The 23,605-nt window shown below is 37.9% G+C and overlaps 1 protein-coding gene across 2 annotated transcripts; it reads right to left on the bottom strand.

Moving 5' to 3' along the window:
- Positions 1–339: 339 nt before the first annotated feature.
- TARS1 (threonyl-tRNA synthetase 1) lies at positions 340–23,262 on the bottom strand. 2 transcript variants are annotated; one of them, XM_059916184.1, is made up of 19 exons: positions 23,087–23,261; positions 19,348–19,428; positions 17,346–17,536; positions 13,721–13,844; positions 12,056–12,177; positions 11,440–11,557; positions 10,966–11,030; positions 10,803–10,881; positions 9,616–9,762; positions 8,373–8,471; positions 6,881–7,047; positions 5,733–5,895; positions 5,491–5,628; positions 5,053–5,130; positions 4,834–4,934; positions 4,633–4,737; positions 3,002–3,074; positions 1,318–1,432; positions 340–876 (listed from the first exon to the last, which is right to left on the bottom strand). In XM_059916184.1, exons 1-19 carry the CDS (start codon positions 23,102–23,104, stop codon positions 728–730), a joined length of 2,133 nt encoding a protein of 710 aa, XP_059772167.1. In that variant the 5' UTR covers positions 23,105–23,261; the 3' UTR covers positions 340–727. The 2 variants fall into 2 exon arrangements, with proteins under 2 accessions (XP_059772167.1, XP_059772168.1); XM_059916185.1 differs by lacking the exon at positions 5,491–5,628 and having other exon boundaries at positions 23,087–23,262.
- Between the last annotated feature and the right edge of the window lie 343 nt (positions 23,263–23,605).

Here is a 23,605-nt window from a genome sequence, read left to right as displayed (position 1 = left end):
GTTCTCTATATCTGTGAAGCATGCATTTCTTTGAAGACTCATCCTTCTTCTTAAAAATTTGTGCAAATCTACTCTAAATTAGCTTCATGGTTGGTTTTAATTTGTTTTAAAAGGTTTGTATCCCAAAACCGTTAAGTGACATTCCTACACGATGTCACCTTATGACTGAGAAGCAGGCACCTGGTTCATACCCCAGTTTGAGAACAGCAGTACACTACAGATTTTACCCCTCCACCCAACTTACATCATTTGTATTATAAAAGATGAAAGATAAATATTGAATCACGCAATTTGTTCCAGGTAGGTTTGCATGGACACAAGGGACAGAGCGGTTGAAACTTACGTGAATGAAAGTTTTTATTTCTATATCATAATCCAATTCTAATCTTTCTTTTCCATTAATCAAATTTGAAAAAATTTTATTTTAGCTGTATTAAATTTACAAAAACATTCTTCCACATTACATCAGAGCATTCCTGTTTTTATTCCAGTGCTCAGAAATTTAATGAATAAAATCACTTTACTGTGTCACTTTTAATTACCTCCCTCAAATACATATTTTCTAAAATCTGTCTAGGTCAAAAAAGGTTGATCCTGCAGCCATCTCTGCGGACTCTGCCAAACTATTCCAAGGTCAGTAGCAGCTGATGTTTTCAGTTGTACAAAGTTACTGTTAAGGAGACATGATCATTCTTTTCCATTGAGCCAATGTGGGCAAAGTTCTTCCTTAAAATTCTTCTTCTGCCTGTTTGCTGCGGGACTGCTTGAGCCGCTGGAGCCGCTCGATGGTCTCAGAAATAGTATGTTCTCCGTGCACCTTGTTATCTCTGGTACGGATGTTGACAGTGCTGCTGGTTTTCTCTTTCTCACCAACAACTAAACCAAAACCCACAAAGTTTTGTTAGGTGAAAGGACTCCTATTGAATATGGGAACAGAAATCCACCCTGTAGCTTCGGATTCATTAAAATGTACAGGTGACCAAATCTAGTCGTTAAAAAACAAAACAAAAAACCCCAACTCACTATTCTGCAACGACTAGAACTGCTGTGTTTACCAAGTCACTTAATCCAGCCAACTTAATAAAAATTCACCATATGAAAAAATAGGAGGTGAAGGGGAGATTTTTAGACAAACCTTTCAGGATTACTCTTTTTCAAACCAAAATGTTTCTTTGTTACATCAACAGAACAAACATACAGTTTGAGATCAGGACTGGAAAGAACTACTGATGACCGCAGTTCTCTTCAGCCTAAGTCTCAGCATTTCAAGTTTTCCTAAAGGTTGGCAGGTTTTCTTTGGTGAGTCTCCTTTCTTACCTAGGATGAAGTTATACTGTGCTAACTGTGCGTTTCTGATCTTCTTGTTTAATGTACAGCCCGGATCCAGATCAATGTCCACCATGAATTTAGCATCATGGAATTGTTGCCGTACCTATTTAAATAGAGATATAGGATTCTTCAGATCTAAAATCAGAATTATATTTTGATCTTAAATGATTTTATTTAACAAACAATTTGGATAATCATGCCAGCATTAAAAAGGAATGTTAATAGATATACTGAAGCATATATTATTGTGACTTAGAACTAGAAAACTAAATACTCTGCTCGAGAGATAAATTGTGAATTAAATTAAATAAACTAGCTTAAATTTTCTATCCATCTGACAACCAATTACCACTAATATGACAAAAAGATCTGAATGAACCATTTTTATTTCACTAATAGGTTGTTGTACCTTAGTGATCATTAACCAATGAACCTCCTGGGATTTTATAAGTATGCAAATTTCAGAAGGGTTCTTACTCAGTTTATTAGAGTGCCAGGATAAGACTACACTCTCAACTGTAACCTATTTTAAAGAATAAAGCACCAGTGTCTTTTTTTTTTTTTTTAACATGAGTCCTCTGCACATGTGAGTTGAGCTATTCTGTAATTGGGGAGGAAGCCTGGTAATTTTAGGCTGTTTAACAACTGTGGTCTCTAGTCATTAAGTATCAATAGCAGCGCTCACCCTCTCCTCCACTCAATATAACCAAAATCCACCCCACATAATTCTAAACGCTACTCCACCCCCAGGTGGAAAGGAGAAAGTCAGTAGTATCTCCAGTTGAAAAGTGAGTTAACTAATACAGACTTTTTTCCTACTGTGTGAGCTTTCTTAATGCAAATACGATAAAGTAAAATCCATTAAACATGGAGCATAGCTGATTCTGATCATTTCTAACTAAAACTACCGTGTGCAGTAATAGGAACACAGTATATCTTGAATGGTTTGCCTATCAGCTGGTTTAGTGATCATTTATTTCTTAAAGACAGTTGAGACCCGAGTGCAATTTATTCTGATGACCTGAAAACATGGTGGTTTTGATGGTACAATGTTATTCGTTGATACTTAGATTTTTGTCTGTTTTAACTAGGCAGTTTATTACTTTGCCAGTTATGAAACAATGCTTTTTTTAATAACATAGCTTTTGATAATTTGAAATTCCTTAGTATGAAATTGTTGCTATAACAGAACAGATTGTTGTAGTCTTTAAGGTATGAAGTATGAATGGATATTTGTACATCTGTTAGTAAGGTAGCTTTTTGGTAGGTAAGGCAAACATTGCTCTGTCATGCCATTAACCTGAAAAAACATTTCAAATTAAAGAAATGTGCATAGAAACAAAGCAAAATTACTGAGTCAAAGAGCAGTTTAAACTGCACTATGCATTTGAATTTACATGTCATACTGAGGCATTTGCTATTTACTAATGCTAAAAACTAAAAAATACAAGTATGTACAAAACACTCTCTAAATTAAGTCTACTAACCATGGAACCACATAAAAAACCATTAAAGAGGTAATATGATCTATTGAGGCTTACCACAGACTGAAAATAGAAACATTTCTCTATATCACAAGCAGCATGATTTACCAAGAATACACATAGTTTATGAGATTTGAAAAGCTGAACGACAGCTCTTAAATTTAAAGTAAGTCATACTTAAGGATTACCTTTTGGGCATATTCATCACATGTTGGTCCCACGGGAACTACCATTACCTGGCGAGGAGACAGCCAGAAGGGCCTTTAGAAGAAATTAAAAACATTTAATGTGGATTTGGGCACTTTCCTCAACAAGGATGGCACATTTCTTAGTTTACTCTTCAGTACCATTTCCTGAAACATGCAAGGCCCACTTTAAAAAACTTGGCTTTTTTTCAATATCCAAAAAGGACTAAAGGGAGATTCAGGAGCAGAAAACTAACCCTAAATCAGGAAAATCTGTAACTTGCTTGTCTTTAATTTGTCTTGCTAAGCAGATATAGCAAAGCAAACAGAGGGCAGGGACTACACCCCACAACTCAACACATCAGGTAACAGAACACCATATGCCTGCTGCTAGAGGGCTTAACACAGATTAAGAAACACTTAGTGATTCAAGTTATTTTACCCAAAAAGTTATTTTGTTCAAGTGTTATTACTTTTTCTTCACTGGGGGACAAAGACTGTACCTTCAGTTTATTCAAGATCCATTTTGCAGGATTCAACAAATTGGAACCGATAATAACTGGTGATGGTACTTGGTAAAAATGAGTGTGTTTTCACTACTTATTAAAAGGTGACCCCATCCTCAATTCTACCTTTCAGGTATTTCAGGTGTCCAGCCCCTCCCCATGCTGCAGACATCAGGCCAGTGTTTCTCTTGGTCACTCCTCTATGTTCAAGTTGTTTTGTTGCATTAGGGAAAAGGCTGAAGTAGGCACTAAATTCTACCCAAACTGTGGGCTTTCCCCCACCTACTACAGGTTTCGTAGAGCAGTTATCTGAGGATCCCCCTATTCTCTAGACTGTGCATAGAGGACGTTGCCCACATTTCATCTGATTTCGTGAAATATAACTAAAAGGAGATTAGCTTATTTCATTTACAAGTATGACACCGCCACCCCACCCCATGTCTGAACTAACCAAATTACAAATGAAACTGAGATGACTGCGGTGTAGTCTGTCAGGCTCTAAAAAAATGGGTGTTTTATAACCATGTGCTGTTTTCAACTGCCTTTACAAAATGTGGGCCCAGATAAAGCTGCTTAGAAAATAAAAGGCAAGTCATGTGCTTATATCTTGCCAGCAGAAACATAAGCTTCTAGAAATAGGACACAAAAATGTTGATCAGTTTGGAGTCTGTACTTTCAATCAAAAAAAAAACCTTGGCTTCTAAAGAGTCTAAAATACTTGTTTATTATGATCAGCAACACTGAACAAAGTATTGCTAAAAGCCTACTCTGGTTTAGTCAGACAAAAACATCAAAGTTTTATAAATTCCCAGAGTTACGTGAAAAGCAATCAAAACAATAAGCTTCTTAACTGAATAATAATTCCTAGTTAGAAAGCATTTATATAATATTCAAACAAATCAAGTGCTAAAATAAAAATAATTACTCATAACAAACATTCGTAGAGCTAAAAAGTTTGGGTTTAGATTGTGATTCCTTACTTTTTAGTGAACACTTATCATTAATTAGAAGTGACCAACTAGAATCACTCTTCCTTTCCATCATATAACTAAATTGGACAGCAGACATTTCTGACAGTCAATTTACACGGTCCAGACAAAAACAGAAGGAAACAATGACAAGAATTACCATTTGCCCCCATAGTTTTCAGTGAGGATAGCAATCATTCTTTCCACTGACCCCAAGATGGCTCTATGGACAATCACTGGCCTTTTCTTATCATCACCATCATGGCTAGAAAGAAAAGATTTGTTTTGCTTTATTTTATATATATATATTCCTTTATATGTCCTTGAAGAAGAATATTCAGAGCAGACACTAGAAACTCACCTTACAAAAGTAAGATTAAATCTAATGGGCAACTGAAAATCCAACTGGATTGTTGCACACTGGTGGTACCGACCAATGGCATCTTTAATCTGTATGTCAATCTAAGAAGCAAAGATTGGGTTGTATTAGGGTTGAATTTTTTTAAACTTATTTTAAAGTAATCTCTTCTTCACCCAAAAATGAAAGACATATTACTCTCAAATAGACTTTGGTACTGACCTTTGGACCATAGAAAGCTCCATCTCCAGGATTTAATTCCCACTTTTCACCAAACTCATTCAGACTGTTTTCAAGTTGCTAAGGATAAAGCAAAATGATTTTAACTTTTGTTCAAATGCAACTTCTTCCAGCCTAATTTGAGACTAAAAATACTACAACTACTTTCATGCATCACTATTCTTTGTTTTACCATTTTGTCCACCTAGACATACTCATACACAAATCCCTTTAAAGGTTACAGCTTGATGACTGAAAGAACATTCAACCATTTCTGAAATACAAAATCATAGAGAAAAAAAAACTAGCTTATACAAACCTAGAAACCATTTCCAATTTTCCTTTGCTTTTATCCATTTAAAGAGGCTTTGCTTTCTCACATTATGGCTCAAGCCAATTTCAGTCAAATAATATTGAAGCACGCTGAAAATCACCACTTACTTTCTCGGCTTGATTCCATACTTCAATATCTCCAAGGAATTTTTCCGGGCGAGTAGACAGGTTCAGTTTAAAAGAAAACCCAAATATGCTATATACTGTACGCAGAAAATCCAAACAACCTTTTATTTCATCCTCAATCTTTAAATTAAAAAAAAAAAAAAAAAAAGGGACACAGCGGTAATTAATTTTCCTCAAGTTTTGTGGCACTTCTTTTCAAAGTGTTTCACCCCAGAGTCTCATACCTGCTCTATGGCACAGAATATGTGAGCGTCATCCTGCTGGAATCTTCGCACCCGAGTGAGTCCTGTGAGCGCTCCCGACAGCTCATTCCTATGAAGCACCCCAAAATCAGCTACTCGCAGAGGCAACTCTCGCCAGGATCTTGGCCGATGATCAAACATAAGGCTAAAGAAAACAGAAAAGTAAAATCCACTGATATTTAATTTCACAAGAATAAAACTGCTTCTGTAATACTATAAGGAAGGCTGTCAAAAAGCTACTGGTTCTAGTTGTTCACACAAACAACACTTTTCAAAGTCTGGGTTTCATACAACAATGTAAGCACTTGCATGAATAAAGTAGCAAATAAATTATAATACAACCATCCATAACTAAGAGAAAATAAAAAATGTATTCCCATAAGTCTCGAGTCATAGCCTTGAGCTCAATCTCTATTAATTTGAGGACTGCCTTTAAGGCTCATGGTTTAAAGAAAATCTTAGCTATATACAAATCATTTCTATCAGCAGAAACTAAAGTCTGTACTTTCTTGTTGTTCCCAAAAGTGCTTCAGGTTCCCTCTTAGTCTGAAAGTGCTTCAGAAACTTTGAAGAATCTGGGAAAACTCAGAATGAACTTGACCTTGGTTCCCTGACCTACAAGCTAGTCCCCTCGTGGAGACTCCTCTGTCTCACCCCTCTGCCCTCGAGGTCTCACTACTGGGAGCAGTGCTAGGAGAGATGACGCAGCTACCTACAGCCACAGCTCTCCCTAGTCTGCCGCCATGCTGCTCTTCACCCAACTTTCAAGGATAGAAAGTGAGCGGCCTCAAGGCAAGGAAGATTTTCCAAGGAGTTCAATTCATCAGCAGTAGATTTTGATACATGTTTCTTTAAAAAAAAAAAAAAAAAAATCTGCTGTGCCCCACATTCAGTCTCCCCTGTTCTGTATCCTGCCTGTTCACTGCTGCTACCCCAGTTCTATTCTTGAATATCTGTAGATCTGAGGATCTAGCTGGGCACAGAAGATGTTACAACACCACAACGATGATGCATTTAAATACTCTCCTGATTACATAATTTGTTTTTTACAAAGTACTTTCAAAGGAGGGAAAACAATCTAGGACTGATTGCCAAGAAATCTTTGATAGAAACTCAAAATTGCAGAATACCAGTGTCCCGGGCAGTTCATGGGTTTCAGAGCAAACAGCTCCTTCTCCACCTCAAAGGAGAACATGTTGTCGCTGTAGTGCTGCCAGTGGCCCGAGGTCATCCAGAGTCGGCTGTTGTAGATGTTTGGGGTGACCACCTCCTGGAATCCTCGTTTCCTATATTCACTCTGTTAGAAAACAAATACAACGCCTGTGTAAGGAATAGATGCTTATACTTCTGGTGGAAGTAAAAATTTCAAGAGCAATTTTATACTATCTAGTAAAGATCAAGATGTACATCTTATAGTCTAGACGCTCCACCTGGAGGTATACACCAGAGAGGAAGCTCCTGCACATGCACATAAGGAGGCCACTGCAGCACAGCTGGTAATACGGGAGAACGGGAAAGTACATCAGTTCCCCCAGGAAAGAAGTGAACACTGTGGTAGTTGTATGACAGACTCATACTTAACAACTGGAAACAAACTGGATCGGTACCTATCTAAAATGAAAATCACAGTGCAGACTGATATACAATGAGACTTCATGTATGTAAGTTTGAAGCACACAAACAAACACATAATTTAGGGTACATATTTATGGGGTAGATGTAAAAATAACATGGACAAAAAGGATCCATCCATGCTAACTTCTAAATAGTAGTTTCTTCTAGGATAGGAGGGAAATGGATCAGAAAGGGGTCTCAAAGGGGAGGTTTTTTCCCCCTTACTATATACGTATTACTTTACCTCAATTAAAAAATCTGAAGCAAATATAACCCAATGCAGTTACGTGTTAAATTAGGTGGTGAGTACAGAGATGTTGGCGGTATTATTCTCTATAAATGTATGCTTGAAACACTTCATAGTTTACAAAGAAAAAAAGCAATGTAAAGATTAACTTGCTTTTTCTAGGAAGATAAAAATGAACGGTCAGGGCTTCCCTGGTGGCGCAGTGGTTGAGAATCTGCCTGCCAATGCAGGGGACACGGGTTCGAGCCCTGGTCTGGGAGGATCCCACATGCCGTGGAGCAACTGGGCCCGTGAGCCACAATTACTGAGCCTGCGCGTCTGGAGCCTGTGCTCCGCAACAAGAGAGGCCGCGATAGTGAGAGGCCTGCGCGCCGCGATGAAGAGTGGCCCCCGCTTGCCACAACTAGAGAAAGCCCTTGTACAGAAACGAAGACCCAACACAGCCATAAATAAATAAAATTAAAAAAAAAAAAAAAAATGAACGGTCAGAAAGCCACAGTGTAAAGGGTGTAAAGGGCTACAGGCCCCACTTCAAGCTCACCAGCTTGTCTCGTGCGTACACACCCACGTATGTGGACAAGATCATGTATTAGGGGGAAAGAATTTTTTAAACATTTTATGAGACCTAATACGTCCATTTTCATTTATTATTTGCAATGTTTTGTCTCAAACAAAAGATTATCTTTCCCTTTGGCAGATCTTATTTAATAAAATCAACTTATGTCTTAAATCTACAGAAGTAAGTAATGAATATGGTTTACCCTGATGAATTCAATAAGTGTATTATAAATGTAGGCTCCCTTTGGCAGGAAAAAGCAACTTCCAGGGCTGAGTTCATGGAAGAAATACAGTTCTTGGTCCTGGGTAAAACAAAAGCAAAAGAAAGTTTATATATGTATATAATATCAACATAAATTTCAGGGTTCTTGAGTTCAGAATATGGTCATGATGCTTCATATTTTAATTGTTGCCATTCCCAAATCAAGGAAAACATGTCGACATTTCTGGTGTTGCAGGTGCTTTACCACTTAGCACAAGTACATTCTCTGACATTCTCTGACTGTTAACATTCCTGAATCCAGTCAAGTTTACCCAAGAGTCACATGGAGCAAGGGTCTTAGTTCTCTTCTACTATGCACAGCAGGGGTTCTCAGAGTCTTAATTCCTCAAAGCTCAAAGATTCTCCCTCCCTTTTTTTCTTTCTTTTTTTTTTTTTAAAGTAAGAACAGCAGGAAGGAGACTGAGAAAAAGACACTGATAATGAAATAGAAGATGAGAAGAAGTTGGCTAACTTTGGGTCGTGGTGAAAGAGGCACACCCTCCTACCTTCTTGCCCACCAAATGCCCAAGTCCTCAGGGAGGGACCCCACCAATTGTTGCCAGCCTCCTTCCTGCTGGATCTTATTTCAGGCAGTCAGCAGCACAGGACAGTGGATGCTGCCTCCTGCTCACGCTTTACAACCTAACAGCCGTGACCTGACGCCCAGCACAGAGTAAGCACTCTTCTAGAAGGGAGTATTTTTACCAAACCTAACTGCCAGCTTAGAAGACAGTCAGGGGTAGAAGAATAAAGAAAAGGACACCACAGAATCCATCAATGACTTGCTGTGTCATCTTGGGCAACAAGCAGATGAATCCTCCTGGGACTGAAGTTTCCACATCTTTAAAATAAGTCAGTGAGACCAGGGGATTTCTAAAGCATCTCCCGGCTCTATGAAATGCTGCTATGCTGCTATACTTGTTTTAAAGAAAAATGTAGGTCATCAGCATTTGTTCTCAATAAAAGGACTGGTCAAAATGAACTTCTGTGCGGTACTGAACACACTCTAGAAAGATAAAGTGGACAATGAATAAGTAATTTACAGCTTTCACAGGACAGTACAATAACTACTGAAAGCTACAGCATCTCTGCAGAAGTAAATTCCTGGTACGTAATACAATTTCAATTCAAATGGAAATAAAGAAAACTCAGTCTACACACATCATTATTCTTTTTAAACATACCCTTCCAATTTTCCTATGATCTCGGTTTTTAGCCTCCTCTTGGAACTTCTCCCATTCTTTCAACATTTTAGGATCTGGGAATGAAATGCCATAAATTCTCTGCAAAGTCTCCATATCTGCCTTGCCTTCCCAGTAGGTGGAGGAATTCTGAAAAGAAGGAATAACCATGAGATAATATTCAAATTTTTTTGAAAAATAGATTTATTTATTTATTCATTTTGGCTGCGTTGGGTCTTCGTTGCTGCACGCAGGCTTTCTCTAGTTGTGGCAAGAGGGGGCTACTCTTCCTTGCAGGGCACGGGCTTCTCATTGCAGTGGCTTCTCTTGTTGTGGAGCATGGGGGCTGTAGAGTACAGGCTCAGTGGTTGTGGCGCACAGGCTTAGTTGCTCAGCGGCATGTGGGATCTTCCTGGACCAGAGCTCAAACCCGTGTCCCCTGCACTGGCAGGCAGATTCTTAACCACTGCGCCACCAGGGAAGTCCCCAAATTTTTTAATATCTCATTTATTTTAAGAGTTAGACGTTTTTTCCCACAGTCACATCATGAGTCAAATTCATATTTAGTCCTTATGACAAGAAAAATGGCACAAAAAGTGCACACGTAGTAAGGCCTCGCTAGGGTGGTTGTACTCATTCCACAGCACAAAGCTGGCTGCTTAATGCCCTTGAAATTGCCCAGCCCTCAAGACCCACTCACACCACAACTCCACGAACACGACTGACTGCAGGGGCATCTCCCACAAGATGATTCAGCAAAAATGGAAAACCAACCAACCAGCCAAAAAAAAAAAAAAATCTGACTGGCAGGATTAGTTTGGTTAAAAAAGAACAACTTGGGTAATTACTACCTTAGACATACAAAAGGCAAGAGCACACACTCCTACAATGAGTCTCAAAGCTTTTAGAGCCACAATGGCCCATGACTGTGATTTTGTAAATCCTCCAAATCTCCATCCCCGTGTGCTCTGGTGACGAGTGGAGTCACTCAGTCACTGCTTGAGAGAATTTCAGTTAAAAAAAAGGCTAGTGACACGTAGTGCCCACAGTCAGTAGGCAGCACGAGAAAAAAATCCACCCTTAAATATGCAAGAGAAAAATGGCTGAAAAGAGAAATGAATGCAAGTTTAAACATACATCTTTAGTAGACAAATATGTTTATATAGCGTCTTCAAAGTTACATTGCTTACTTTGTGTATTTTCAGAGTCTTGATTTTGCCAGTGTGTCTGACATGAGGACCCCGGCAGAGATCTATCAAGGGGCCACACCTAGAGATAAATTAAAAGGAATTTTAACATAGACTTAAAATGACATATACACCAATGGTATTTAATGACACTTGATATTCTCACCTATAGACTGTGGTAGTTGGAGTATTCACTTTTTCGTTCAATATCCTGCATTTGAACTTGTTGTACTGAAAACAGGAAAAATTATTTTTTAAATAACCATCCTTTAATTTTTACTTCTAAATACTATAGCTAAAATACAATTCAAAGTACATCTAAGCACCGTATGAATATAAATGTCAGTATTTCATGTTTTAAAAACATTTAAAAACTGTTAAATTTTTCTAAAGAACTTAGTTCACTAAGCCCCAATGTGCTTTATTTTTTTTAATTAATTTTTATTAGAGTAGTTGCTTTACAATGTTGTGTTAGTTTCTGCTATACAGCAAAGTGAATCAGCTATACATATACGTATATCCTTTTTTTTGGATTTCCTTCCCATTTAGGTCACCACAGAGCATTGAGTAGAACCCAATGTACTTTACATAACATTAATGAGTGAAATAAAAGTGGAGGCCATGTTACAGTTCAATTTACCTTAAACATTTCCAGTAAAGTTTCCTTCTTAACTTCTAATCTTTCAAAAGCTTGTTTTTCTTTAATGATTTTCTTACATAAAGCCTCCAAAGAAGAGAAATCGTTGCTGGACACACCCCTGAAGAAGAAAATATAATTAATCTCTTTCCATTCCATTCCACTCACACCGCAGCTTGGGGGAACATTTCTTTAGAATACTTCAAGGGTTTTAACATAAAAAATTAGACCCCTGCATCATTTATTAAGAATTTTAAACTAGACACTTTTTATAAACTATTTTCGTATTTTCAGTGGCTTTGACCTTGGTCATCATGAAGACCATTCCGACTAGTGAACACTCTTCTAACTTTATAACTGGGTTTAAAGAACAGGAGAGGTCCAAGCTTCATTTTATTTCCCGACATAGCTTAGGGCTCCACCTCCATTGATCTAGAAGAGAGCTCTCTACTACTTCGTGAGTTACTACAACACTTCAAGTTTTGTTAGTGGGAGTACTTGGTGACTATGAAGCAATAAGTTTTATATCATTCCTCCTTAATTGAGAACTCTTTAAAAATAATGTATGGACCCATAGTAATTCAGATTTTATTTTTCTTTATCCAGTTACATAACTTACCCTTCTTCAAGGTACATGTCGTAATAGAATCCATTTTCTATTGGTGGACCGTAACACAAACACCCACCATAGACTCTTTCCATGGCTTCACCCATTATGTGAGCACTCGAGTGCCAATATACCTGAAAATCAAAGAAAAATGGGATGGTTTGAGTCTGGGCATACAAGCTGTAAATTAATTTGTTTGTTTTGAAAGACATATAAAGTTTATTATAAATAAACCTAAGACGTGAAAATCTAAATCTACAAATCTATAGATTGCAGTGTGATTCTACTCAGAGCCAAAATAATTTAAAATGATTCTAATTACTAAATTGTATTTGTACCTTAGAAATTATCTGGTTTAGTTGTTTTCAAACTAATTAAAATACAAATTTAGCATCATTAATTAAACGGGATGGATTTTGTTTCCTGAAAACAACAGGCACTCACAATGTGACTGTCTTATGAACTGCCATGGCCCCAGGGTCTTTTGAGTCAATCCCTGGAACTGACTCAAAATATCTGAGTTGGTGGTCTGGAACTGAGCCCGCAATATCTCTGAGGTATGCCTGTATATTATATATAGATGTATATTTATCCTTCTGAAATAAAATGAAAAAGTGACAAAATTCAAAAAAGTCCCTAAGAATAAAACTAGAAGATGCTAAAAATTCAGAACACTATTATTTGACCTCATTTAATGCTTCTTGTTTAAGCAGACATGGCAACTGTGATAAACAATAACAATTTCCAGTAGTTTATCTTTAAATTTCTCCAAAATTAGTAAAGGCTATGCTCTGGCCTTTACTTGGCTGTGGAACATCACTTAAGAATTATATCTGCTTTTCTCTTATTGGCCCCAAATAAAACTAAGATGGTACAACTTGACCCTACAATACAATTATAAAACCAAGGACAAACATACGGGCCTTGAAATCAAAAGGTAGTACTTGGTTTTAAGGTGGTAATTCAGATGAGACAGAATATACCCAAAGCAATGTTTTTAAGATTAATTAGTAAGGTACCAAAATAAAGATTTTAAAAATTCTCATAAAAACTGTACACCTGAAATTAATATTGTGAATCAACTATACTTCAATAAATAAATAAATAATAAGTAAAATTAAATTCTCATAAAAAACTTAAGGACTCCAGAATACATTTGAAAACCACTGATTCACATACGTAAGTAAACCATTGTCACTAAAACAACGTATTTTACTTCTTCTTATATGGTATTCCATCATGGGGAAATAAGGAGAAAACTTTGCCATCAAATGCAGATTGATTTTTACAGTGCTTTCAGCAGATCTGCATTTTAAGGTAAGAAAAGTACAGAAATCAATTGCCCAATAGGAAGAGAACTTTAAATCATGTTTGAATTTGTTAAATATATGCATCTTAAGTGTTGACTAATAATGTAGAAAACAATTTTTACTTGCTTAATCAATTTTTAATAAAATTCCCAGCATTTTTTCCCCACTGAAGTATCTAAAGTAAAATTAAACTTGAATAAGTGCACTTCTTAATTTTATAAGACAAGCACTTTTACTATGTTTCCTACATGAAAGACAAAATGAAGATTTCAAATATGACAATGAGACATCAATCAACTTTAGCCACCCATTGGCTTTAGTAATAAGCTGGAAAAGACTGCAAATGTGAATCTGAATAAAAACTTACTGCTTGAGCTTCCTCATCCTCAAACTTGAGAAGCTCCAAGGTACAATCTTCCTCCAGAGGACGGTCTAGGTCCCAGACGACTTTATTCACTTTAGCAATAACAGTGTTGTCAGCCAGGCCTTGACTTTTTAAAAAACATACACACATGTATAAAAACACAAGACTCTAAAAAAGAATTTTCTGCAGCACAACAGTTAATTTGAGAAGAAGAACAGGAAAATAAACATTATATACAGGCATATCTCTCCTTTTATTGCCCTCTGAAGATACTGCATTTTTTTTTTTTTTTTTTTGTGGCAACCCTGCATCAAGCAAGCCTATTGGCACCATTTTTCCAACAGCATTTGCTCACTTTGTGTCTCTGTGTCACATTTTGTTAATTCTCACAATATTTCCAACCTTTTCATTATTATTATGTATTTGTTATGGCGATCTGTGATCAGTGATCTCTGATGTTAGTACTATGACTCAGATGATAGCATTTTTTAGTTATAAAGTATTTTTAAATTAAGACATGTACTTTTTTTTAGACAAACAACTGCACACTTAATAGACTGCAATACAGTGTAAACAACTTTTATATACACTGTGAAACCAAAAAATTCGTGTGACTTGCTTTACTGTGATACTCGCTTTATCGTGGTGGTCTGGAACTGAGCCCGCGATATCTCTGAGGTATGCCTGTATATTATATATAGATGTACATTTATCTTTCTGAAATAAAATGAAAAAGTGACAAAATTCAAAGAAGTCCCTAAGAATATAACTAGAAGATACTGAAAATTCAGAACACTATTATTTGACCTCATTTAATGTTTCTTGTTTAAGCAGACATGGCAACTGTGATAAACAGTAACAATTTCCAGTAGTTTATCTTTACATTTCTCCAAAATTACTTTTCCATAAAGCCAAGCTATTTCGATTCCAAAGGAAAAAAAGGGGGGTGGAGGTACTTCTAAATAACGTCTCTGCTTTTATCCTGCTTGAAATCTATAACAGATCTTTCCTTTGAGAAGCAATGCTAATCTCAGAATTCTGCAAATGCCTAAGATGATATTAGTTATAACAAATATATAGGTGAAGTGAAATACTATTTAATGAAACATTTTATAATACGGATAAAATGTCATCTAAATATACAGGACACAGTACAAAAGACAACTCTCTCCTCAAGTGACGAGATGTCAGACCCACCAAGTGTAGAAGTTGCAGGAGTTCTGAGGAGGGGAAAGCAGCACAGGTCAGAGTAGTCTGGACAGGCTTTAAAAAATAAAGTAATGAGGGGATGAAGCATCAAAAGATTTGGACAGGAAGAAAAGGAGAGGAGATGGCACTTCAAATGTTGAGAATGGGCATGGATGCAAGCAGAGATATAAGTTAGGAGAGGTTTAGGAAGCTGCGTGGCTCAAGCAGAATTGAGTAAAGTTAGTCAGATTATAGATGTGAATGTGCAGCTAGAGAAATGACAGTATATAATAGTCTAGCAGTTTCCCACCTCAAATATTTTCAAACTAATATGTTATGACACTTACACCGCAATAAAAGTTTTAATTCAAAAAAAGAGAAAATTAGTTTTCCAATTGGCCACTTGATAAATTACAACATAATCTGAAGAACAATACTGTAGCATGTAGAGAAAAAGTTCTTGCACTAACAGGAGCCTGGATTTTAGTACTGACACAGCTACAATCTCATTGTGCAACAACGGAGGAATCTTTTAACCTCACCTGCGAAATTCTCTCTCAAGTGAAAGGCTGAACTGATATTTAAAGGTCTATCTAGTTACTTATGATCTCACATGGAAACTTGCTTAACATTACAACTTTCTTACTTCCTTTGGAGTAAGGCAGAAGTACTTTAGGTAGAAGTTACTTGTCAAATTAACAGCAACATTCCATTCCTTTTGTAAAAAGACCAGGGCATATACCAGTACATAGCTCATGGGCCTAACTGCTCCGACTCCCAGCAGTTGCATAGTAGGCTTACCAAGAATCAGCTGTGATGGTTCCCAAATTTGTTTATGTACTTGTTATTTTACGTCTTAGGTTCAACAATATGAAATTGATGATAATCAACCTTTTTTTTTTTTTTTTAAAGCATCCCCAGTGACCAATGGCTGAGAATCCTCTTATTAATTTAATTTAATTTAATTTTTATTTTTGGCTGTGTTGGGTCTTCGTTTCTGTGCGAGGGCTTTCTCCAGTTGTGGCGAGCGGGGGCCACTCCTCATCGCGGTGTGCGGGCCTCTCACTGTCATGGCCTCTCCCGTTGCGGAGCACAGGCTCCAGACGCGCAGGCTCAGTAGTTGTGGCTCACGGGCTTAGTTGCTCCGTGGCATGTGGGATCCTCCCAGACCAGGGCACGAACCCGTGTCCCCTGCTGCATTGGCAGGCAGACTCTTAACCACTGCGCCACCAGGGAAGCCCATCAACCATTTCTGACAATTCATATATGATTTCATTTGTTTCAGCTCAATATGTAATTACTATAAATAAATAGAAATATACAAGTAATACAACGAGGGAATTACAGTTTCTTGGTTTGAATTACATTCAAACCAAGTTGAATGTTTGGGAAGGCTTGATAAAGGGAAGTCACTAAAAAAATATTGTCAAGTCAGGTGTGGATGAAACAACTACACAAAAATCTGGAAGGATTCTGCACTCAGATGGCTTCTCAAGTGTGTTAAGATAATGTAAAAGTTTAATTAGCACTCCACCCCCCAAACTTTGGCCTTATATACATATTAGTGAATAAATGTATATATACGTGTTAAGTTAAAATGTTTAAATGGCGGTTGGCAAACTTTTTCTGTAAAGAGCCATATAAATATTTTAGACTGCAGGCCATACATGGTTTCTGTTGCATATTCTTAGTTGTCTTATTTATTTACTTTTTTTAGTTGTCTTATTTTTTTCAAACCATTTAAAAACACAAGAACGATTCTTAGCTCTTGAGCTGTACAAAAACAGGCTATAACCAGTTTGCCAACACTTGGTAGAAGATACATGTATCAATTTATGCCTTCCCAACTTTATCACTTTTTTGATAAACTTACCAACTATTCATCCCAATCATATTAGATTAGGAAAGCATTTACTCTATTACGAAGTATGCATCTAATTCTCAGTTACCTGAAATAACTTCTCCGCAGCCCAACAAAAGTTTTAACATTAGCTTTATAAAAATAGTACATTTTTTCATGTGTTAGTTTCATATATTTCAAATATAGTTTCATAATATATTTCATATATTAGTTTCTTAACTTTCCCATTTTGAGATGAGCTACCTTCATTTTTAACTTTAAAACTGAGACTTTTTAGTCAAAATAGGTGAAGTACTCTCTACTTGGTTATGTGACATTTTATGATTAAAGTAGAAGAACTAATTATATAAAATCTTTTGTAAAATAAGACCAAAGTTGACTCTTTCAGATATTAACTTTGAATCTTGACTATAAAGCTCTACATTATTTTGATTTTTTAAAAATCCCAAATAAGGTAAATTAAACAATAAAAACATTGAACAGGAACATAAAAATATTATGAGGATAAAATTTGGCAAGATAAAAAAAAAAAAAGTTTAGTTACAAACAACAGAAGGTCAAGACAGGTATAGCTTATACCTAATTCCACAAGCAATTTTATATGGTGTAGTTTTCCAGGATTCTGCATCCAACTGTTTACCATCAGGCAGGGTGACTTTAATTGGCTTGCTATCTTTTTCTGCTTTTTCTGCCAGAATGGAATCGTGGTCTGCTTTTAGTTTATTATACATCTCAAGACGTATGTTAATATATTCAGGCCAAGGATTCAACTGCAAGACAACAAATGAAGAAATAAATGATCAGTACACTCTTGCTTTCCTTTTTAGAAAAGTGGAAGAAATAATAAAAACAAAGTTTATCTTATATGAAGTAGTGCTTTTATTGTTTTTCCCTTATATAAAATTTCCTTCTCATTTCAATCATATTTTTTCTTGGCCTTCAATTTTTTAAATGGAAGAGCCTTAATATCTTTATAATTCCCTCCGACCACAGTCCTTCCCTTTCGTTAGTCATTTAGGTGCTCTTTGGGGGCTTTTCATTAAATTGTCACAGGGGTCCATAATCCTCAATGAAGAAGCATCAATAAATTAACTAAAAGCTCAGAGCCTATCATTCTACAACCCTGCTCTGAATCCCTCAGGCCAGAGCACATTACCTGGTCCCACATACTCAGACATCACTACAGTCCTATCCACCCACATGACCATCTGTATCTTACTGCAGTTTATCTCCACATCCATTTGGCACTTCCTGATCAGAAGAACTTAGTGTCAAACTTAATTTATTCAACATTCATGGAGCAGATATTCTCTGTGCCTGGCTCTATGGACGCAAGAGAAGAATAAGACCTGCCCACTGCCCTTAGAAGGGGAACAAGACAAGTACACAAATGATGGGAGCATGGAGGAGGAGGAAAGGTCTTGGACATCTCACTGTACACTTTTTTTCCAGACAGATCATTTAAAACATATATAATCAACCACATGTCACATGCACAATTCTCTATTCAAAAAAGTCCTCTAATTATACCCTTTGTTTCCTATTTCCAGGCTAAATCTCAAGCTGTAACAGAACAGCATGTACTACTTGTATTAAAAGTACAAAAAAGAAATTAGGGAACATATGCATTTTCTTACTTACTTGCAAATTCTGAAATTCACAATCAACAATTTCCCACAATTACAGTGGGATATAATGGACAAAACATAACAGAAGCGGTTATGCAGGGCTCTTGGCAACACTCAGTGATTCTTGATCACCTACAAACTTACCCTAAATTAAGTGGAAGCACTATAAATTTAGCAATGCAACATTTATAAAAACAACTCTTTAAAGTCAGTTTACTGTGCTGTAGCATACTTCTTAAAAGCCTATTCCTTTGTCTTGCATTCTGGTCGTTTTCTAAAGAGTCTCTAATAAAACGGTTGCAATGACAAAAGCAAAAAGTCAAGCACGGTTCACAGCAGTTCAACTTCAAAAACTAAGTAGGAAGACAAGCTTAACTGCCTCCTAAAGCAAGACCCAGGAACCAGGTCAATTCTGGGATGACTCTTGAAATGCCAGTTCCTTTTAGTGTGAGCCTGGTGAACTGAAAGCCTTTTCTCTACACTTCAGAAGCATCAAGGAGATTTGTCCTGGCTTAAAACCAAACTCCAGTGGCAGGTCCAGGTGGAAACAGTGCTAATGGGGTGAAGGAACAAGGCTTTCTTTGGTTTCTGTTGTAGTCAGTAAAAGCCCAAACACCAAGTCTCTTAATGTCTCATTGAATGAAATGGTCAGACAGCTAGCATTTGACCTGACAACTAATTACCACAGTCCTCTTTTCACCAACTTTTGTTCTCTCTAATATCTAATCCCACAGATTATCTTACAATCATACTTCAGTTGTTTTCCTTTTTCAATAACAAGTAACTGCAAGTCTTTCCTCCCCTCTCAGAATTTCCTAATTCTTCTCCCTGATTTTTCCATCTAGTGCCATCTTATAAACCCCACGAAAACCATTAGAATCTTGCATAGGATGAGTCTGAGACAGCTCCCTGCCTCTGTCAATCTTTGATGACAGAGCCCTGAAAACATTTACCTCTGCTCGACCTCCATCCCCAGAGCCTTCTTTGTTCTTCTTCTTGCTTCCTTCCTTTCGTTTCTCCTCACTGGCACCTACCTAAATAAGCAAAAAAGACATGAAGGTTTTTCATTTTAATCTCATTTGACACCCATCCATGCTGCCTCCAGAAAAGTTTTGAGGATGTTATTTTAGCATCTTTTTTTTTTTTAAGTGGAAATCTGATTTTGAAAGACTAGAAAATTTCACCACTGTCAAAGACAAGTTAACAACTTACAATAAAGACAAGACCTAAAAAAGTAGAAGAGTTACTTGATAATATTCAAGTCCTCAAATTTCATTCATTTTACCTGTTCACATGACTCTCGCTTCAGGTTTAAATGGACATATACTAAATATATAGCTACAAGAAGCATGCAATTTATTCAGCAGTATTTTCAGGAAAAAAAAAACTCTAATGCAATATATATCCTTCCATTCCACAAGTACTACCCAGAGCCTCTGAGCTCACAGTATTTTTTTTAAAACCCTGTAGAAGAAGCAAACATAAGACCCAATCCCTACCATGAGCGAACTTAATCTCTTTGGGGAAACTAAGGCATACATATGTGAGAAACTCCTGGAGGAGAAAAGAACACAGCTGTATACTCTGATCAGATGTCAGATAAGCTAAGACACCAGTAACTGTTAGGGCTTTAAAGGACTTTAAAGGATGGAGAAGATTTCAACAGGCTGGATTTTGAGAATGGAGGAAATTTCTTTCTAGGTGTACACAGAAAATTATTGTTGGAAATGTTAGAGAGAGAGAGAGAGAGAAAATTACTAAACCTTTTAGGAAACACTGTCAGTTAAGACAGACGAGGGCTTAGACAGAAGCAAGCACTAAAAGTTACCATAAAGATGTGGACTTCAATTAGAATTCAATTCAATTCAATTCCAGGAAGTCATAGAAAGTTTTACAGTAAGTCCTGTGCAAAAAGGCAACCAATGGTAAGAACTGGTCTTACCAGTGGTTCTCAACCAGAAGCAATTTTGCCCCCAGCAGACACCTGGCAATGTCTGGAAACCTTTTCAGTTGTCACAACCAGGGGTGGGGAGCAGGGGGAAGGTGGGGAGGGCGGTGTGGTGTGGTATGTACAACTGGCAGAGAGTGGGTAGAGGCCAGGGAGGTTGCTAACCATCCAACAACACACAGGACAGATTCCCACAACAAAGAATTATCCAGTCCATGGTGTCAAGAGTGTTGAGGTCGAGAAACACGGAACCACATTATGGGATACTCCAAAGAGTATCTTCTCAGAAACAAATTACTTACTTCTTTGTAACTGCTCAGATAGAAACATCCTAATGCAAATTTCACTACATAAAGTTTTACAGTTTACAAAGTTCCTCCACAGTCACATCTGATTCTCATAGAAACACTGTGAGATGACTATCATTATTATTCCCATTTTATAAATAAGATTAAATTTTTAAAAAGTTAGATGATTTTTCTAGGTTCAGAAAACCTACAAGTGGCAGGAAAAAATGATACCCACCCAGATGTTGACAGTGGTCAGCTCTAAGGGGGGATGTTATCATCAGCAGTGAAGGAGTTTTGAGGGTAGAACTGGGGATGTGATGGGGGGACTTTTGTTTCATATATTTTTTTGATCTTTTGAATTTTTAAAAAAGTTTTATTAAGATATATTTCTGTACCATAAAATTCACCCACATAAAGCATATAATTCAATGGTTTTTAGTGCACTGACAGTTGCCCAACGATCACCAGGATCAATTTCATCACCCCAAAAGGAAACCATGTATCCATTAGCAGTCACTCCCTGTTCTCCCCTCTCCCCAGCACTTGGCAACCACTAATCTTTCTGTCTCTACAGCTTTGCCTACTCTGGGCATTTCATATAAGCGGAATCATTCAATATTGGTTTTTTGTGACTGGCTTCTTTCAGTTAGTATAATGATTTCAAGATCATCCATGTTACAAGTATCAGTATTTCACTCCTTTTTATTGCCAAATAACATTCCATTATTTATCCATTTATCCCTTGTGGACATACTGATTGTTCTTTTCAATTTCATAAAACTTATGACTTGTATAATTTAAAAAACAACACAAATTTTAAAAATATGACTCCAAATTTCATGTTGAGCTAACACTTCTCCCACTCCGGAATTCATGATTTAATGAACTTTTAAGGTTCATTTATAGTCAATAGATGAACAATGAACACACCTTAAGTCCATTCTAATCAAGTAAAGTACTAACCAACATTATAAGCTTACCTGCATGCCTTCACCATACTATACGATTAATGTAACTAGTCAAATATAACAGGTGAAAAGAAGGGTAAAAAGGGACTTCCCTGGTGGCGCGGTGTTTAAGAATCCACCTGCCAATGCAGGGGACACGGGTTTGAGCCCTGGTCCGGGAAGATCCCACATGCTGCGGAGCAGCTAAGCCCGTGAGCCACAACTGCTGAACCTGTGCTCTAGAGCCCGTGAGCCACAACTACTGAGCCCACGTGCCACAACTACTGAGGCCCGCGCGCCTAGAGCGAGTGCTCCACAACAAGAAAAGCCACCGCAATGAGAAGCCCGCGCACCGCAACGAAGAGTAGCCCCTGCTCGCCACAACTAGAGAAAGCCTGCGCACAGCAACGAAGACCCAACACAGCCAAAAATAAATAAATAAAATAAATAATTTTTTAAAAAAGGGGTAAAAATTAATTGCAAGTCTGTATAGATTTAAAACAGAAAGAGAGGGAAATAATTCTATTTCTCTGGCTAAATGTTTTTGGTTCTGGTCATATGGATATTTGCTAAATGAACAGGAATAACGGTAAAGAAGAAGAGAATTAACATCAAGGTTTTTTGTCTTCTAAATACCTCTACATTTTACAAATGAGGACAATGGCTCAAAGAGAGTAAGTAATTTCCCATTTGTACATCGCTAGTAAATAGTAGAGCCAGGGCGTTAAAATGGATCTCTCTGGAACCCTGAGGCCCATTTCACCTTTCCTATAACAAGTGAAATCATGATGGGCAACTGTTCTTTACTTCCAATAAAAACAAAACAAAAATGGGCGAGTTTACATATTATATGTCTACGTAAGAGCAATCTAAAATTTCAACCCAAAAGTTGGTACACAGAACAGGATTGGAAAGATGTTCCTAAGCAAATTATGACACTAAAGGGAAAGTCCAGAGGTGAAATGAACATTTATGAATGGGATAAGGCATGCCTCCACCACCACGCAGGGAAGTGTGTAACCTTTCCAGAGTTTGTCAGCTGGGGTCATCCGGTCTCCACCATTTATTATAAACCACCCTAAACTTGGGCAGATCTCGATGACTTGGTTTTCCCTTCCTTAAACTGGGGCTTTTTACCCGTACGTGGTTTTAAAAGTAAATGAGGCTCTGCAACATTCTTCCCGACTAAGGTGAGCCACAGACCCTAGTCTAGGAGTCCGAAGCCCTAGATTCTAATTATGTCTCGGCTTCTAATTAGTTGTGTGGCTCTGAGCAAGACACTCACTCAAGGTCTCAGTGTCCTCATCTAAAAAAGGATGGACCCAGAGACGATCTTAAGCCCCGCCCTGCTTTATCAATTTGAGATTCCTCTCCAAAGGGGGCCCTGACTTGTCCGGGAGCTCCATCGCCCGCCTCGGGCTTCTCCACCCCCTCCCTCCCCCGGTTGGGCAACACGGGTACCAGGAGGGCCCCAGCCCGGCCACCAGGCTCCACTCAACCCACTCACCGACTTCTCGTCTCCCATTTTCCCTGAAGGGCTACTGGCCTCCTCGGACACTGGCAAACCACTAAGAGAAAACTAAACCCCAAAACTTCGGTCAGGAGGAAATGACAGTGGTCGCCAGGCAGAGGTGGGTTGGAACGCCCAGGAACACTGCGCTTGCGCCACGTGGCCGGCAGGGACCAGCTGATGCAACAGGAAAGCGCCCAAACTCCGCCTCCTAACCTGATGGATGACGGGCAGCTAATCGACAACGGGGAATGGCGGGGCCTCCTTTCTCTAAACCAAGCTTGTCGGGCGACAACCCTTCTAGGAAATCAGGGTGCGGCGGGGCGGGAGAGGAAACTACACACGCTAAACCTGCACTCTCTGCCCGCGAGGTATTGGGCCTTCCCCAGATCCCAGAAGTCCGCAATGCGCGTGCGCCTTCTTTGGTCTGACTCGGCTTATTATTCCAGGGCCTTTTCGGCCACCGTAGCGAACAAGAGGGGCTAAGTCTTGAGCTTCCGGCAAGTTTCCGGCAAA

This window comes from Balaenoptera ricei, chromosome 3 (assembly GCF_028023285.1).
Source record: "Balaenoptera ricei isolate mBalRic1 chromosome 3, mBalRic1.hap2, whole genome shotgun sequence".
Lineage (NCBI taxonomy): Eukaryota > Metazoa > Chordata > Mammalia > Artiodactyla > Balaenopteridae > Balaenoptera > Balaenoptera ricei.
The sequence above is the reverse complement of the archived record's forward strand: the minus strand, read 5'-3'. Positions and strand labels throughout refer to the sequence as shown.

Coding starts and splice junctions, on each gene's coding strand:
- TARS1 (XM_059916184.1), bottom strand. Junction 9,763..10,802: donor AGACTCTGAAAATACACAAA/GTAAGCAATGTA, acceptor CCTTCTTTTCAG/AATTCCTCCACCTACTGGGA. Junction 877..1,317: donor ACAGTATAACTTCATCCTAG/GTAAGAAAGGAG, acceptor GTTTTGGTTTAG/TTGTTGGTGAGAAAGAGAAA.